A 16,914-nucleotide genomic window follows, 5' to 3' on the forward strand; every position below is an offset into this window, starting at 1 on the left:
TATTTTTGTCTATGAAGGTGCATTGTCTCGATCTGATAGTTCACTCAGGTTATTGACCCCAGCTTTAAGTTGGAAAACTCCATGTCAAGGCCGTTATTGTGAGATAATTAATTCTTATTGTATTTTTTTAATACAATTAGTTAAGTGATATATTGACAATAATAGTTATTTAGTAATATAAATAGTCTAAATACAGAACTAGTAAATACATATAAAATATGAAGAGGACAATTTTTAATTACATACTTTAAAATGAATAAGTTAATGACATTTTATGTAACAAATTGTAGATTTCACATATCGGTCATGAGCAGTCGTGGCCGAGCGGTTAAGGCGTCTGACTAGAAATCAGATTCCCTCTGGGAGCGTAGGTTCGAATCCTACCGACTGCGAATACTTTTTGTTAATTTTTTATTTCGTTTCAGTTTGCGGAGAGGCGCCGGTGTCAACGTACAAGATGATAACGGCTATACACCCCTACATCACGCGTGTTTACGCGGGCACAAGTAAGTAAATATTCATTACTTTAAACCAAATTCAAACAGATTTCGATCTCTGTTTTATGACGTTGATAATTTCCAGTAATTTTAATCGATTCTCAGACTGTTTCGCGGTAAACTAATAACCGCAAAACCACGAGTTTATTAAGTAGGGTTTTTGATCACGTATTCCATTTTCGGCATCATATGCAAATTAATATAGTTCAAGGTTTGGTAAAAACGCGGCGTATACACTTTTTATCATAACATGACGCATCGGTTATTGTATTTCGTTCATGTGTCACAGACCTATAATTATATTTGTTATCTATTGCATAGGTCTGTTTTGATGTACAATGTGCGCTTTGATAAAACTGTATTTGATATCTATTAGTTTAAAATGTTTATTCGCGAAATGCACATAAAACGATGTAGATAGGATAGTTATAGTAGACATTGTTTCAGAATATTGTTAAACGTATAACTTCATTTAATGGCTAGCTGTTGCTCGGGACTTCGACCGCGTTATATTAAAAAAAGTATAGCCTATGTTACTCATTGATAACGTAGCTTTTAAATGTTGAAAGAATTTTTCAAATCGGCCCAGTAGTTTTCGAATTATTTCAATACATACAAAAATACAAATTTTTCCTCTTCATAATATTAGTATAAATTATTATAAATCACAAGCTATTTGTGTACATCAAATAGGATGTACAATAATTATATCCTATCCTTTTGTTTTCAATTTATTCTATAGGAAATTATAATTGTATAGTATTTAGTATGCTATACGTTTAAATTTCACGCGGATTAAGTCGCGAGCAACTAGTTCGTTAAATGGAAATAAAATCCCCTACTGCCAATCAGTCAAGGTTTTTGCTTGATTTTTCGTTACATGTGTACCCATGGAAACCCACGATGTGTAGTTTTTTATTGAATTCGTCTTCAATATATCCTTATTTACAGAGACATAGTCAGAGTTCTGCTGTCTGTGGACGCGTTACCAACTGTTGTGGACAAGAAGGGAGCGACACCACTCCATCTAGCGGCATGGAAGGGAGACTCGGATATCGTCTCTATGCTGTTAGAACATAACAATCCTTCAGTTAACATCGACCAAAGGGTAAGGAGTAATTTTAAAAACTCTTACAAACATGTTATTTCATTTTTTTTCTAGGACAGTGAAAGGGAGAGATTATTTCAAGTGTGAATGAAACAGTTTTGTTTCTTGTTAAATAAGAATTAATACAATTATCGTATTCGTAGAGGTTATAAAAATTAAGCATCTCGTAAAGCTGGTTAAATCCCTAGGGACTGTAACAAAATTTTATTTTTACTAATAAAATGTTTGATGTTAGTCTTTGGAATGTTTTCGGATCAATAATAATACATTAGTGAGTTTTATGTTTAATAAATGCCTTATCAGTGTGTAATTTTTAGCATTTCAACTGAGTTTTGCAATTGTTATGCTTCCGCAACTAATGGGATTACGTAGAACGACGGATGTAAAATAATCGTAGATTATGGACAAATAACTATTTTAATGGTGTAGATATTTATCCATATTTTATTTGCTTTGTAAACAGAATTTGCAAACTGTTAGAGACAACAATAATGATATTTTACATCAAGACATCTTTAATCTGTGTAATGGATTAAGGTATCTGGCCATATTTAGATTTTCATTGCGTGTTAGTTTGTCTCTAACATACCCCTGTAAAAATATAATAGTTGTTGTACAATTACATGAAATTGCCGCACTGAAAGTTACAGGCGTCTTAATGAAATTTTAAACAACATCGAAATACAAACTTACAGCTTTGGTATAAAATAAGTATTGTTATTATATTATCTTCACTTTTTATACAGACATCTAATCAAGAGACAGCGTTGTTAATAGCCGCTCAGTCCGGGTATATCGACGTGGTTGCACAGCTGCTGTCGAGAGGCGCTGATGCTGAGCTCAGGAACTTGAAGGATGAAAGTGCTTTAGACTTGGCGGCGCAGTATGGACGGTTAGTATGTCTATTTTCTGTACACATTTACATTTGTGGCGCTGCCTACTCATTATGAAAAACGACCGATTTTTCATGATATCTGAAACTTGTATATTTTATTATAGTTGCACAATTCTTTATGTATTTGGTATAGCAATTTATGTGTTTTGTATAGCAATTTGTGTTTTTAAATGCGGCCTTAGAAGTTTCTTTAACGACTTAACTAAGTTTCGTCTCAAACTCACTATAGCCCGTCACTTGAGTTCGTAAAGCAAGTTTAGGGTACATCTAAGACCACGTAAGTTACGCCGCAAGCTGGCTAGTTGACGGAACTATATTCTTAAGTTACATCGTGCAGGAGCAACTTGCTACCAAGTTATTCATGTTTGACAGTTTCCAGTGGTCAGGCGAACTTTATCAAAGTTAATGTATGGTTTCAAAACGAATTTATAACTTATAATAAAATAAATCATACATGTCTTAAGCAATCAGTTTTCGAAAAATACTTCGCAATTCGGATTTGAGAGCTACTTATTATACCTACTTTTAAACAATTAATATTTTAACTAGCGATATTAATTTAAACACTCCACTAGAAATCCCGTCAGAATCGCGCGCGAATATCCAATGCGTCAATGATTTAGTGTTGCACTGCTACTAGGGCACGGTACTGATTTCCTACTTAACACTATCTACTAATTATAGAATGAAAAACGATTTGTATTTTATGTATTGGAATAACTCAAAAACTATTGGACCGATTTCAAAAATTCTTGCACTATTAATAAGCTACATTATCAGTGAGTAACATAGGCTATGTCTTTAAAATTCACGCGGAGGAATACGCGAGCAACATCTATGTTCAATAAAGGGGCTTACTAAGTGTACATTTTTACAGGTAATCTTGAAGTTACCAAATGGACGAATTGCGGTTTCTAATTGTCTTTCCCTTTTGTAGTTTAGAGACGGTCCAGCACATGCTCAGAGCACGGCCGCTGTTAGTGCAGCCTTACAAGTATCCCAACACGAGGGAACATATATTCCCGTCTTCAACTCCCTTACATCGAGCAAGCAAAAATGGACACAAGTAAGTAGTACACATGTTACTGTTAGTTTGATAATTTGGGTAATTTGTTATTTGTACCTTTAGATTTAGTTAGCGTTAGATTGATGATTTCGATAATTTGTGATGGTACCTATAAACTGTCGATATAGGAATTGAAGGAATCATCAATTAAGAGCGGGCGCACACCTTCGACTGAACTATCTTACAACTGTGCGATTGTCGATTGTTTCGCAACCAATATGACTGTTTAGTTGCACAACTAAATAAGGAGTAGCGCGCAACTCCATATAAGCTCATAGGAATCAAAGCGAGTCTAAACAGTTGTGCGATAGTTTAGTCAGGTGTGCTTGCTCTAAATAGTCGACTTGTATTGACTTGTCAAAGTAAGAACTAATTGCAAGTTAGGTCCAAGCTTGGTTGTGATAATACTATTTTGAACACTAAAATTAACGATTTTTTCAAACTATGGAAACATTATTTGTTAACATGTTACATTAACTTATGTGAACATCTATATTGTGCTTGCTCTCCCTTTCACAAACATTTGCAGTGATCAGGCGTTAATTCGCAGACAGGCCGATTGAAGCGTTATAACGAACGAATGAATATGAATAAGTCGCGATTGTGTGTACTCGCCTTTATATTACCATCGAATTATTATTCCCCGACAGATAGACGACACGAAAGCACTTTGAGGTGTATCCAGTATAAGATATTTATATTAATGACATAAATAACATTACTAATGAGGTAGATGTAGAAAGAGATGGATGGATTGCGTGAAAGGTGACATGATCAAAAAGTGATGACTGATATGACGTATAGAGTTATGTGGAGGACAAAAACCTGTTGCGCCATTCGAGAGTAGGATAAGGAGATGATAATGATGACTCTATAGTTATAACTCTATACTCTATATGTTATCATAACTCATACCTAATTGTATTCTCTCTTTTTATAGAGAATAGGAGCAGTAAGTATATTTATATATATTATGAAATGGCGACAGGTTACTGGTGTGACTTGTGATCCAAGAATGCCTCTTAGGCTTAAGGGACAGATCTACAAGTCCATCATAAGACCTGTCGTATTGTATGGATCTGAATGTTGGCCCATTAAAGTTGCGGATGAAAGGAGATTGCATGTGGCTGAGATGCGTATGTTAAGATGGATGTGTGGTGTGACAAGAATGGATAAAGTTAAGAATGTGTACAATATAGGAAGTTTGAAAGTAGCGCCAGTGGTGGAGAAATTGAGAAGCAAAAGGTTAGCGTGGTATGGACATGTTATGCGACGAAATGATGGGGACATAAACCAGAAAGTGTTAAGATAGAATGTGGATAGCTACAAAGGAAGAGGAAGACCGAAGAAAGTATGGATGGATTGTGTGAAAGAGGATATGTTTAAGAAAGGAGTGGATTCAGATATGACGGCTGATAGAGATGTATGGAAGAGCAGCACATACTGTGCCGACTCTCCATAAGGCCTAAGGGAAAGTCGATGATGATGAGGACGGATAGGACTTTCATGTCTTGCTAACACATGGTTTTTTATGATCGATTGCATTTTTATTTGATTCATATATTAGTCGTCAATAGCGTACGATGTGTAGTTGATTTGGATTGCACCCTCAAACCAATCCAATGGCCAGTGTCCATGCTAATGAATCAGTTCTAGTAAGCAGTGGTAATCAATAAAAATATCGTTCATATTTTATTTATACTGTTATATCCTAAGTATGACATTTATTTTGCTATTTGTACTCAACTAATGCTAATTTTATTTAAAAGTAACAAAGGAAATGTTCTATATTCGAGTCATATCGTTTATGTTTTAAAAGTTGATTATATCGCGCGTTGCTACAAAAATCATTCCTGTATTTTTGCCTTAAAGTTTCTAACACACTTCCTTGAAAGCTAGCGAAAAGCGAGTCTAATATTGATATGAATCTGCTTTACATTCGATTTTTTTATCTCACCATTGAGCCAGTTATAGCTCAAAACAGAATTTATCATAGGTTCGTTTTACAGTTTTCCAAGTGTCTCGTCTTTTCCTGCGATTCTGGATAATGTCAAGCCTAATCGGTATAACAATAATTACGTTTGTCTATAGGGAGGTAGTGATAGCTTTGTTAGAAGCTGGTTTCGATCCCAATGTGAGATCGTACTCTGGAACGCCACTACACGAGGCTGCCTGCTTCGGCAAGGCGTGTGTTGTGCGCGCGCTGCTGGAGAAGGGGGCGGACCTTCACGCCGTTAATAACAAGGGGATGACAGTGGACAGGTTACTTCTCGAATATTCCGGAGAGGCGTCCAAAAGAATCAAAAGGGTTATACGGGGTGAGTTTTTATATTTTATAATTCAATAGTTTCATTTAGAAAGGTTAAATATGTCATGCATTTTATTAGAAACTAGTTTTCACCCGCGACTCCGTCCTCGTGGAATTAAATAAAAACCAAAGCAAGTATACTATGTGTTTTTCAAGACTGTCCTCTTTGTCGATGCCAAATTTCGTCGAGATCCGTTCAACCGTTTTGGCTACAAACTCTAAACATCCATCCATTTAAACTTTCTTGTTAAGATATTAGTAAAAATAACCGAAAAACTTTAACGAATCAATTATAATATTGCTAAATATGTGTGTGATTGGTTTTTTCTGTACGTCGTAGAGTATGAAAGTATGGCATGCAACCACGAAAGCTGGGAGGATATGCCGCCCTTCCCCGTGCAGGGATACAGTCCCACAGGGTACCCCGCCTCCTCACATGTGTAAGTTTATACCACTAGCTGTAATAAAAAAAAATAACCTATGTATGATGTCTTTCTCCAGACTTTCATCTACATCTGTGCTGAATTTCATAAAAATCCATTAAGCCGTTCTGGAGATATCTAAATGTTCGTATTTATAATATCAATAAATCTTGTATCTTTCAAGAAAATTTTAATTATTTCTAGCGATAGATGGATTTGGATTTTATTTTTCAATGCATTAATACTTTTATAAATTCAAACATTATATCGTTAGAAATATAGTTATTTATAATATGTTAGAATTTATGGAAGTATTAATAAGTTTATTGTTTTATTTTTTTAAAGGAGATTAATTTCAAAACATGCGAATTTTCTAATGTTGTTTTAAACATTTTTCTCATATTTCGAAGTTGATTTCCTTTAAATTTGTATGAAAATTCTAATAATGCTCTAACGCTATTTATTTTTCTTTAATAATTTGGGTTAAAATCATGGTGATGGTGTTTTAGAAGCTTTATTTGTTACTTGAATCTAACAAAGCATGCGTTGATAAGTAGATGATCATGTATGCCGTTGGGAAATTGCAAAAAACCCACTAAGTGTTATATCGAACGAATTATTCACAAACGTGCTATTCACAATGTTGAGTCTCGATTGGTTTTGACTTTTAAAAATTGTCCGACTGAGACTGGTTTTTCAGCTGTAATCAAACTTTGGGCTTTGCTCTAAATTTCAACCGAAACCGAACTTTCGGTTTTGCTCTTAGTTGCAGCCGAAACCGAATTTTGGGTCTGGCTCGGTTTGATCTGAAACCGAAATTTCTGTCACACTACTTTTTTTAACTTAAAATAAAAAGTAACATACTATGAAGTAATCAATTCTATTCAAAATTCATTTAAAAATATTATTGCGTTTAAAGCATCCCTTTGAAATGTTTTTATTTTTAAATACAGCGTTTGAGTTCGCTAAACGTCCGCCCCAAGGGGAATACGCTAAAGAAAACTCAGTGTAATTATTCAAAGATCCGCTTTAGAGGAGGTTGTAAACATTCAGTTTTAATTGGAGAGCGCCATCTCAATTATAACACACGATATGTCTACCTTTGAACCGTTGATTGCTATCTTGGATGCTTTTTTCACTTTTGTGGTCCCTTTTTTCATATCTCATTTATACATCGTATATTTTATTTAAATAATCTATCTGAATATTATAACTATAAGATACCCATTTTATTGTAGCGGGTGAAATACTCGCGGAACTAAACTGTTAAACTTAAAAACAAGTTGGGAAGTACAGATACTATTTAGCAAACTACTAAAGCAAATAAAGTTTTAAATTTAAAAATAGTTTCCAGCAATCCAAATTAAATAAAAGTCTCAATTAAATATATTTTATTTTGCATTAAACTTTAAAGTGCACAAATGTTTAAAGATCGCGGTTATTTAAAAAACAGCTTGGCAATAGATATTTTTTTCCATTTTGTTAAAAAGGTGTGCAGGCTTCCCTGAAGGAACGAGCCAAAACAAAAACTGTCAATGCGGAGTCCCTCATTAAATTCTTCCGTGTCTTTGATTTTATCTAGCAACGGTCAGGTACGCGTTTGTACGGAACGAGGAGAGTAAAAGTACGTCCTTTGATAAACGAAAAAGAACTTGGGTCTAACCATTTGAAGTCAAATTTGAAAGACGATCCTTTGAACTTCGTGCTAAATTAAATGTTGCACTACAAAAGAAAAATAAAAATCAAATAGCACCCCATATTAGTATGGGTAATGCGATACAACTTCATTTTAAAGAAATAAATGTTCAATTATGGCATACAATTTGATTCACAGGTCGCGTAAACAAAGTTCTTCAGCTTATTGTGCGTCGCTAGCTTCTAACATTTTGAAAAGTAACCCTCGTGTGTCTAACACCTCAGGTTCGCGGAGTTTCCCTCAGTTGGAAAATTTTAATTTTATGAATAACTACAGTAATGTTACAAATTTATACGAGAATGTTGATCATATAAACGACGAAGAAAGTATCGATACAACGGTTTTATATGAAAACGTAGTGTGCAAATATAGCGTAACACACCCAATTAAGTATGAAACGTCATCAAATTTACCGAATGAAAATGTAGCAACAACCGTTTCTAAACATCGATCATTACCTAAACCGGAGAAGAAAGTTAAATCTAAATATAATTTACCCAGAAGTGAATCTAAACATTCATCACATACTTACCAAAGGAAAGATTCATCATCTTCATCTGATCGTAATTCCATATATTGTCATATTTCCCCCCTGGCATCAAAGTTACCACTACGGAATATACCGGATGACGATAAAGCATCCAATTATACACAAATGTCTCCGGAGATATATACAAACATGCAGGCTCATTCGGTCGATAGACTCGATGAAGTCGATTCAACGAATAATAGAAGTAGTTATATGACAATGGATATCTATGAAAGAAAATTGTCAGTACCCGATTTACAAAGTCTCCCAAAAATTAGTGATAAATTTCATTTTAAAGGTGACGATGGCTGTAAATACAGACAACCTTCAGATTACATATATCTCGAGGTTTTAGATCCAACCGCGATACGCACTGGCGGATTCCCATTCACAAAACAAAAGGAAAAAAACGAAACTCTGCTATGTTTTTGTAGGGACACGTTAAGTATTGACGATAAAAGCAAATCATCAAGTCAACTGGTCTTTCTTAGCTGTGAAAGTATACGAAGCTCGTTAGAAGTGAACAAGGATAACGCTAAACCAGTTGTACTTCGTGAAAAAGATACGGAAGTAATTGTTAAAAAAGACGTAAGTTTTGGCGAGGATAGTAAGTCAGAAACCAGTAGCTCTCGACGTAGAAGCAGAGTACAAATTTTATTTAAAAAGAAACTAGATCAAGTAAAACAACTGTTTGTTGATTGGTAATTTTCTGGTGCTCCGCTTTTGGTGGTGGTTAATTTAGGTCTTTTACTAATAACTAATAATATCATAGATAAATGTTAATTAAATTATTATTTGTTTTATTTTGATGCTTTATGTGTTTTACAGGAAAGCCCCAATGACCCAGAAAAATACTAACAAAACTGAAAGCTTATTTCCGTCATCTTCGTCTCTAACAAAAAATATTCAACCTCAAAGTTTTGTCAAAAAGCTTGCTTCGAAATGCTTGGGCTTGAAAGCGAAATTTAATTCTGCTCCTAATATTTCTAACAACTCGGGTTTAGAGTCGGAAACTGATGCTAAATCGAAACTATCTGAAAGTAAAAACTCTGTCAATACTTTGCTAATCGGCAATAGTAAGTTTTTTAAAATATTGTCGAAAAAGGAGGAGTCGGGTGATATTATTTGTAACGATGAATTCGATACTATTTCTTTAGACAGATTAGGGACGTTAAATAGAGATTCTACTGTTAATCGAAGTAATCGAAGTTGTCCTGGGTTTAAAACATCATTGCCTAACATATCGGAAAACAATGAAATAAGTGATTCCCAAGAATCCATAGTCGATAGTTCTACAGATATCGTAGAAAATTATGACAACAACGTCTCTTTCCCATCGCCACCTACAGAAGCAGTGAATTTTGATGCAAAGTTTAGTAGTATATTTGAACCTAGAGTGTTACATAATCGTAAATCTTTGATTTCAACGACTTCTTTAGAATCAGCCACTTTGATTAACGAATGTTACGAATCATATGAATTCTCATCAAAAAGTTCAATTTCTTACATTGAACCAATTACGATCTTGCAAAACATTACACAGTTACCGAAACCAACACCGAGATCAAATAATAGTAATGTGAAAGATAATGATTTAACGACGTACGAAAATGTCGCTATTGAAAACAAACCATCTCGTCCAACACCAGCTATCAGAACTCATATTCCCCCCAAAAAACTATTGGATGATTCAGAACTAAGACCGTTATATGAAAATATATCTCTAACACGGGAACGAAGACTACCGGAAGTACCAAAGCGAAATATACTGACCCAAGAAAGATCCAATAATACTTCTCCTAATATTAGTAGGTCATCGACTCTGTCTTCTGATTCCATGATTGATGAATCAAATTTAGAGGATATTCTATTATCAACTAAGTCTAAATCATTTCGTCATTCTAAAATATCTGTTATCGACAATAACACAAATAAAGCTAAAGTTCAAAGGACACTGTCAGATTCGTCAGATTCATCTAACCATACTGAAGCCAGTGCGTTGGAAAATGTTGATTGCACTGACGATGATAACGATAAGAGTATCCGCTTATCAATGACTGGAACATTACCCAATAAGAAAACTGAAGATAATGGACGTAAGAAAGTTCTCTTTAGACATAAAACATTCACTAATATAGAACTAGACAGAAATTCAACGAATGTCAGAGATTTACCCAAATGGAATAGCACGATTTTAAAAGATACGTTACCAAATTATCACATTAAAGGTACAGGTCACTGCATATATAAAGCTCCGACAGTCCAAGAATTTATTGATATATTTAATAGAGAAACACTTTTCAAAGATAATGATCCTTTTACAACAGGACTGTCCACTAGCGAAAAGAGAGACAGTTATTTTGAAACTGCGATATGTTTTTGTAAGCCGAAACGTCCTAAAAATCATGCCAGCGCGGAGGACTTGCTAGAAATTAATCAGGTTGAGGCCGAAGAAGTTATAATTGATATGGAAGATTTCAGAAACAAACTGGAGTTGAGGTCTACATCATTTCGTTGTTTCTGCGACAACAAAAACTGCAAAATGCATGATGATCACAGAAAGAATAATATCGATTTTGTTATTAAATTTTCTGCTATAAAGAGAAGTATCTCTACCCCAGATATCACACTCGAAGCTTCTCCTTTTTCGTCAATACAAAAACCGCGTTTAACTAAAATTAAGTCAGTTCCGTCAAACCTAGAAGAACCCAATGCTAGTGGTAAAGTTGAAAAAATAGTCGCGAGTAATTATACAAATGACAACATACTGTATACTCCTGCATATGTAACAATGTCATCTCACACTTCGACATCATCATCATCTTATGAACGTTATTCCGTTAAAGATATCGCTGAAGTCATATCAATAGGTAGTCATTCAACATCAGCCGACACTAACTCACAAGCTTCTGATACTGTGCATTTACCGCCACGTCAATCGAGCTCATCGGAACACTCCGGTCAATGGTCACTGCAATCGTGTAATTCCAACGTCACGATTAAATCCGATGCATCTTTTAAAACATGCCTCGAAGAGTCTTCCGAGGATGATTCGGATGATAACTCCAATACAGACGAAGAAATCTCAGACGCCGAGACTGTAAAATCTGATATAAGTACCACGAAACGGCCGTGGGTACACAGCGACTCTTTTAAATTTGGGAGTAGAGATTCTAAATTTGATATTGAAGCGATTTTAGAGGATACCGAACATAATTTGGAATCGAAATGCGAGAGCGGTATAAGTGTGGCTAGTTCTGAGAGTTCTTCGTCGGGGTATGAGGACGACAGCGGTGTTCCGAGGGTAGATACGGATGTGCTTGACTGTGCTTCGCTTGAGCGGGTGCGGGGGGCCGGGGGTGTTCGCAGCGGGTCGGGGCGGCGGCGCTGGGAGGAGGCGGAGGGTACAAGCGAGGGTGACGCGCTCAGCGTGTCCAGTGCGGCCTCCAGCTGCGCGCCCTTACATCTCGCGCATCACCACGACTATAGTAAAGTTTCGGTAAGTCAAAAACTACAGATCTACATTTTTAGGTTTCATTTCTTTATATCATTCAAATGCACTTGTTGTTGGCCAGATTCTTATTATGACGTTTATATTTTAATCTTTTCTTGGAATTCGAACGCACCCAGGATACCTTAACTTGATTCGTGGAATGGTTAGACAAGGATCCCTTATTAATAACACCGATGTTGCTAGCATTTTCTTGCATTTCATGTCGGTAATTGCACTGCTAATACGTGTAAATGTAATCTTTTTTATCATAAAGTCTGGTCGTTTAATACACCGGTTACACTATCCGAGTTATGTGAATTTCTTTTCAACTCAAAAACGTATGTTTAACTTATTGATTAGTAAAAATAATTAAAAAGCAACATCCTGCTACGGACGAGTACGTCATAAACTGTTTAGTTGACATGTGGAGCAAACGGGAATGTTGATTTTCTCACGAAGCTCTTATTTATTTTTAGTATGCTCTTCGAATTATATTCATAATGCGTATTGTAAGAAATAAATGAACTTTGTATCTACAGCAACCGTTTTCTGACTGAAATCGGTTCAGTTCAGACGGATGCAAAATATTATGAAGTGCCTAACCATATTTAATTGTTGCCGAAGCTCAATTGGTTATTATATTCAAGCAATTGACGTACAGTTGGATTCCTTTAATCTCATGCCATATGGCCGGAGCGTCGCACGCGGCCAGCGTACTCGGTTAGTAGATTCGTCGCGGACGCAACTGACGCTTGTGAATTGTGTAATTTCGGGACAGATTTGCTGACTTTATATTACTAACGCGTTGTTTACTTTGTGTGTGTTGTGCAGTGTTTGTGTTGTGAAATCTATGGAAACATTTTTGAAATGTAAGTTTTTGGTTATGGAATTATTAGGGAATAATTTCTGAGTGAGTAGTTTAAAACAAAAGATACTACTCAAATTATTTTTCAAAGAATGATTGCCGCATTTAGTCGTTAATTGCTCACTAAGGGTCGATTCTATCAAGGATATAGTACAAGATAGGCACTTTCAAACATCTTAATGTTCATTGTAAACAATCGACAAGGTATTTGATAGAAAATAAACTCAATGTTGTTTATATGTCAAGGACTCCACGACCTATATTCCTATGATTCGTAATTCGGCATTTGGCTATTACAAGGGGAATCTACGCATTCAACAAGATAATTCCCCTATTCTCGTCCATTCAATAGACGCTTGAATTAAGTGTCATGGTCTTATCTTATGACATCGGGTAAAACCTAGGAATAAATTGTAATAACTCTGAAAATAGTACTCATAGTCTTTAATAATCAATTATACAGTCCCTGAGGTTAGATTTCTCTTTTATGGACCATGAATTACTAAAACGACAGTCAAACTAACATCCTATTTACAAGAATCGGTTCTTTATAAGAATAAGCCACGTAAAGTCCAAAAATATTTCTCTTATTCTGACCTAATTTTGAATGTAAACACTTTTAGATAACTAGTCTTGTGTATTTTACGTCAATGTTCACTCAATATTGAGTAATGATGTAGATTGCTCCTTAGTAACGGAGTTTCGGCATCCACGGAAATAGTTCTGATGGAAGCTTGGCGCATGGCCAGTGCAGCTGCGTGTTAGCTATTGGTAGATTACGATTCTAGTACATCAACATTCGAATACTAGTACAATAATTAAATAATTCTGTACTAAGAAATTATATCTTTGTATCTTTAACTCCTTTGTAACCCGAATGAGCTTAAATGTAATTCATGAATGAAATTCATGAATGTTGTGATGAATGTCTAAAACACTAAGGGCCTGACCCAGCACTGGCTGATAGACGCTCGCTTAAACATGACGTCACTATCTCATAAGGGAACAAAATCCGATATTTACATCACATATTTTACACGTTGGATTGTTATCAGACAATTTACAATTCAGTGGGACAGGCCCTAAATATATCGGAGATGATATTTTTTATTCGCGTTTTCATTTAATTTTCAAGATCATATTAATCCTAACCTTAACAGCGAATTAATCTGTTATTTTCGTAACCAAGGTCTTTCATTTATAAATGTGTTAATAACATCTATGTTTACTGAAACTTCAGGATTATTCTTGGAACTCTGTGTTTTTCAACATTACAGTTGTTTTTCATAATCTGATTAGATTAACCCTTGATGATAAAGTCTGTTGTATAGTAAACTTGCTGTTTTCTATATCAAATAATGATGTTTTTTTAAAAACAGTTTTTCTATCAAATAAAAAAAGCGTAATACAAGTTTTCATCGTATTTTGTCCGTAACAATCATATATTTGGTGTGTAGAATTCGGAATTTCCCGCTTACAGTCCAGTAGTCGACGAAGCACGTGGGAGAACTTTTAACAACTTAATTAGCGACATAAGTCATACGTTTTAATTTATTAATCTGTTTTTAGTCTGCGTGACTAAACGCAGCTCTGTACGGTGACGTCACTTAGTACTGCGTATTTTGTATCACGAATTAATGTTATGTGTTATTAAACCATTTAACCAATGTATGTGGTTGTACAGTGTATCTTTAAATATATGTAAATAGTACATTAAGATATAGAATAAAATAAAATAAAAACTAATCTAATTTAAAGAAATATCAATATGTATACGTGATCTTGTTTAGCGCTTTATAACTTATGTACTTACTTAGAAAAATGAACCTCAACAAATTGTTTGTTACAATGTAGTTATGCACCTGTTGGCTAATTTATCTGTTTTGTGTATACTTGTTCTATTTTCCTATATAATTGTGTGATTAAATTAGCTGTTGTGTATACTTATATGAATAAATAAATAAAATAAATAAATAAAGATATTTATGTTTTTTTGAAGGAAATTATGCACGGAAGACTGTGGTTCCGTACCGCTTTCTTATTGCATAAGTAGTCAAGCACTTTAGTATTTAAATATTTTGGATAAAATGTAGTATTTAGTTTTCTACCAAACAATAAATGAATTTTTCAACGTGTATAGGTATCACTTGTAGTGTAATTACCACAAAAAGTGCTCCTGTTGCTCGTTTGCCACGCCTTTCTTTAAAAAATCATTTATGCTTATTCACTTGTTCTTTATTCTTATTTCGATTAACTTTAAGGGTTTTATTTCTAAATAGATTCTTGCCTGTTCTTTTAAGTTTTCGGGCATGTGTTACTTTACTTTTCAAACATAAACTCAAAATTTTCGACAGAGTTCTACTCGAAGTAGCTGACCTAATAGTTTCTATATTTTATTAGCTCATAAACTGGTATAATCTTCCTTAATAGTGCTGAAGTGTTAAATTAATGAGTACTATAAAACTCGAATTAGATATTCGCTGAACGGATTTACACAATGTTGCGAAATGAATTGTTTTTTGTTGCCAAAACACCGGTGATTGCAACGGACTTGTTAAAGTGCCTATGAAATGTATCCTGTCTGTAAATACGTTTAATTTTGTATGTTGCGATATGATTTACGCAATCTATATATTGTACCTTTAACTTTTAATCTTAAAAGACTCCGTCCGCGTGGAATTAAAAAATAATTAGTAACTTTTTGGTTCTAGATAATCCTCTACATATATGCCAAATTTGACCGAGATGCGTCCAGCAGTTTAGGCTACAATATCTAACAAACATCCATCTAAACTTTCGCATTTTTAATATTAGTAAGATTACACCTCATTACATATGGAGAAGGAAATAAAGACAGTGAGTGACATCTGAGTTAACGGAAGATGTAATAACTTGGAGGATTAAATCCTGGCGCGCTGACCCTTAGAGAAAGACCCCTGTTAGAACAGGGAGATGATAATTCGAAATATGTATAAGAATACCAGAGACAAGAAAGTTCGCTAGTAAGCATCTCATTTCTCAATTTAAGTCGACAAAGTTCGTTGACCTGCAATCACAGGACATTTTAAACACTAAACGATATATGTTTTCGATAAAATTAATAGCCTTTTATCAGCAAACACACGCATGCAAATATCTTTTTAATTAATATTCTGATTGAGTGTCCAATATGTAATGCATTTTATAATTTCAATTGCGTGCAATTAATATTGATTGAAAGCGGTACAGAACTTTGATGGTTTTACGCTTATCAATATTACGAGGAAGAATGTCGCATAATTATTGTAGAGATGTTGCAATTTACACATGTAAAGTTTATTTTGTATCAACATGTAACTAAACATGAATATAATGACATTTTATTAAACCTAATTCGTATCTGGTTTGAGCATAATATCGAGGTTTTTATTTTCATATTAATGTCTTTCGTCTTTTTGCTGTACAATTGGATAAAATTACCATTTAAAACATCTGGAGCACTGCGATTATTTAAGATCTAGCATTGTAAAGCAGACAAATGAAAAATGCGAGTCTACGCGTAATCTCGACTCATTTTGACCTGAATCCTTTAGCACGCAATGCAAACATTATACGCCTACCTCGATCTCATGTCTATTTTTATGTAGACGCATATGATGAGATCTTTATTATCTGAAGTTTTGGCATTATCAAGAAATACTCTTATAGACAAAGTTAAATTCAACCCCTTAAGTAGTAAAAAGAATGAAGTAAACCGTATATGCAAAATAAAATCGTAAAAAGGTAACAATCAAACCGTTATTCAGTGAACTTATGCTATCAAGGCAATCTATACGTTGAAGAATATTCAAATGCAATTGCACAGGAAGTCGAGTAATATTCAGAACACGTAACCGTTCGCAAATGTTTGCACCGGCGGGGATTTCAACTGTGTCTCCAAGTGTGTCAAGCCCGAAGGGGTCAAACTAAACGGTCGTAAACATACGTGTCCCTTCCGAGTACGAGGGTAGCCAGGAATGATATTACTCGATGTTTTTACAATTTATAAATCAAAAT

General features: G+C 34.6%; 1 protein-coding gene and 1 non-coding gene across 3 annotated transcripts in view; both read left to right on the plus strand.

Moving 5' to 3' along the window:
- LOC106105426 (ankyrin repeat and SAM domain-containing protein 1A-like) overlaps positions 1 to 16,914 on the plus strand; it is a 74,832-nt gene that overhangs the window by 11,313 nt on the left and 46,605 nt on the right. Inside the window, exons 2-8 of one of the 2 annotated variants that reach the window (XM_013285720.1) lie at positions 426 to 506; positions 1,449 to 1,605; positions 2,352 to 2,497; positions 3,438 to 3,566; positions 5,658 to 5,884; positions 6,215 to 6,314; positions 9,350 to 12,020. In XM_013285720.1, coding sequence (XP_013141174.1) covers positions 426 to 506; positions 1,449 to 1,605; positions 2,352 to 2,497; positions 3,438 to 3,566; positions 5,658 to 5,884; positions 6,215 to 6,314; positions 9,350 to 12,020 — 3,511 coding nt within the window. The remainder of the gene's footprint in view (positions 1 to 425; positions 507 to 1,448; positions 1,606 to 2,351; positions 2,498 to 3,437; positions 3,567 to 5,657; positions 5,885 to 6,214; positions 6,315 to 9,349; positions 12,021 to 16,914) is intronic. The other variant, XM_013285721.1, reaches the window with a different exon arrangement.
- On the plus strand, positions 311 to 392 carry Trnas-aga. Its single transcript has one exon. It is a non-coding gene; the product is annotated as a tRNA-Ser (tRNA).

The sequence above is a fragment of the Papilio polytes genome, unplaced genomic scaffold, assembly GCF_000836215.1.
Source record: "Papilio polytes unplaced genomic scaffold, Ppol_1.0 DF822845.1, whole genome shotgun sequence".
NCBI lineage: Eukaryota > Metazoa > Arthropoda > Insecta > Lepidoptera > Papilionidae > Papilio > Papilio polytes.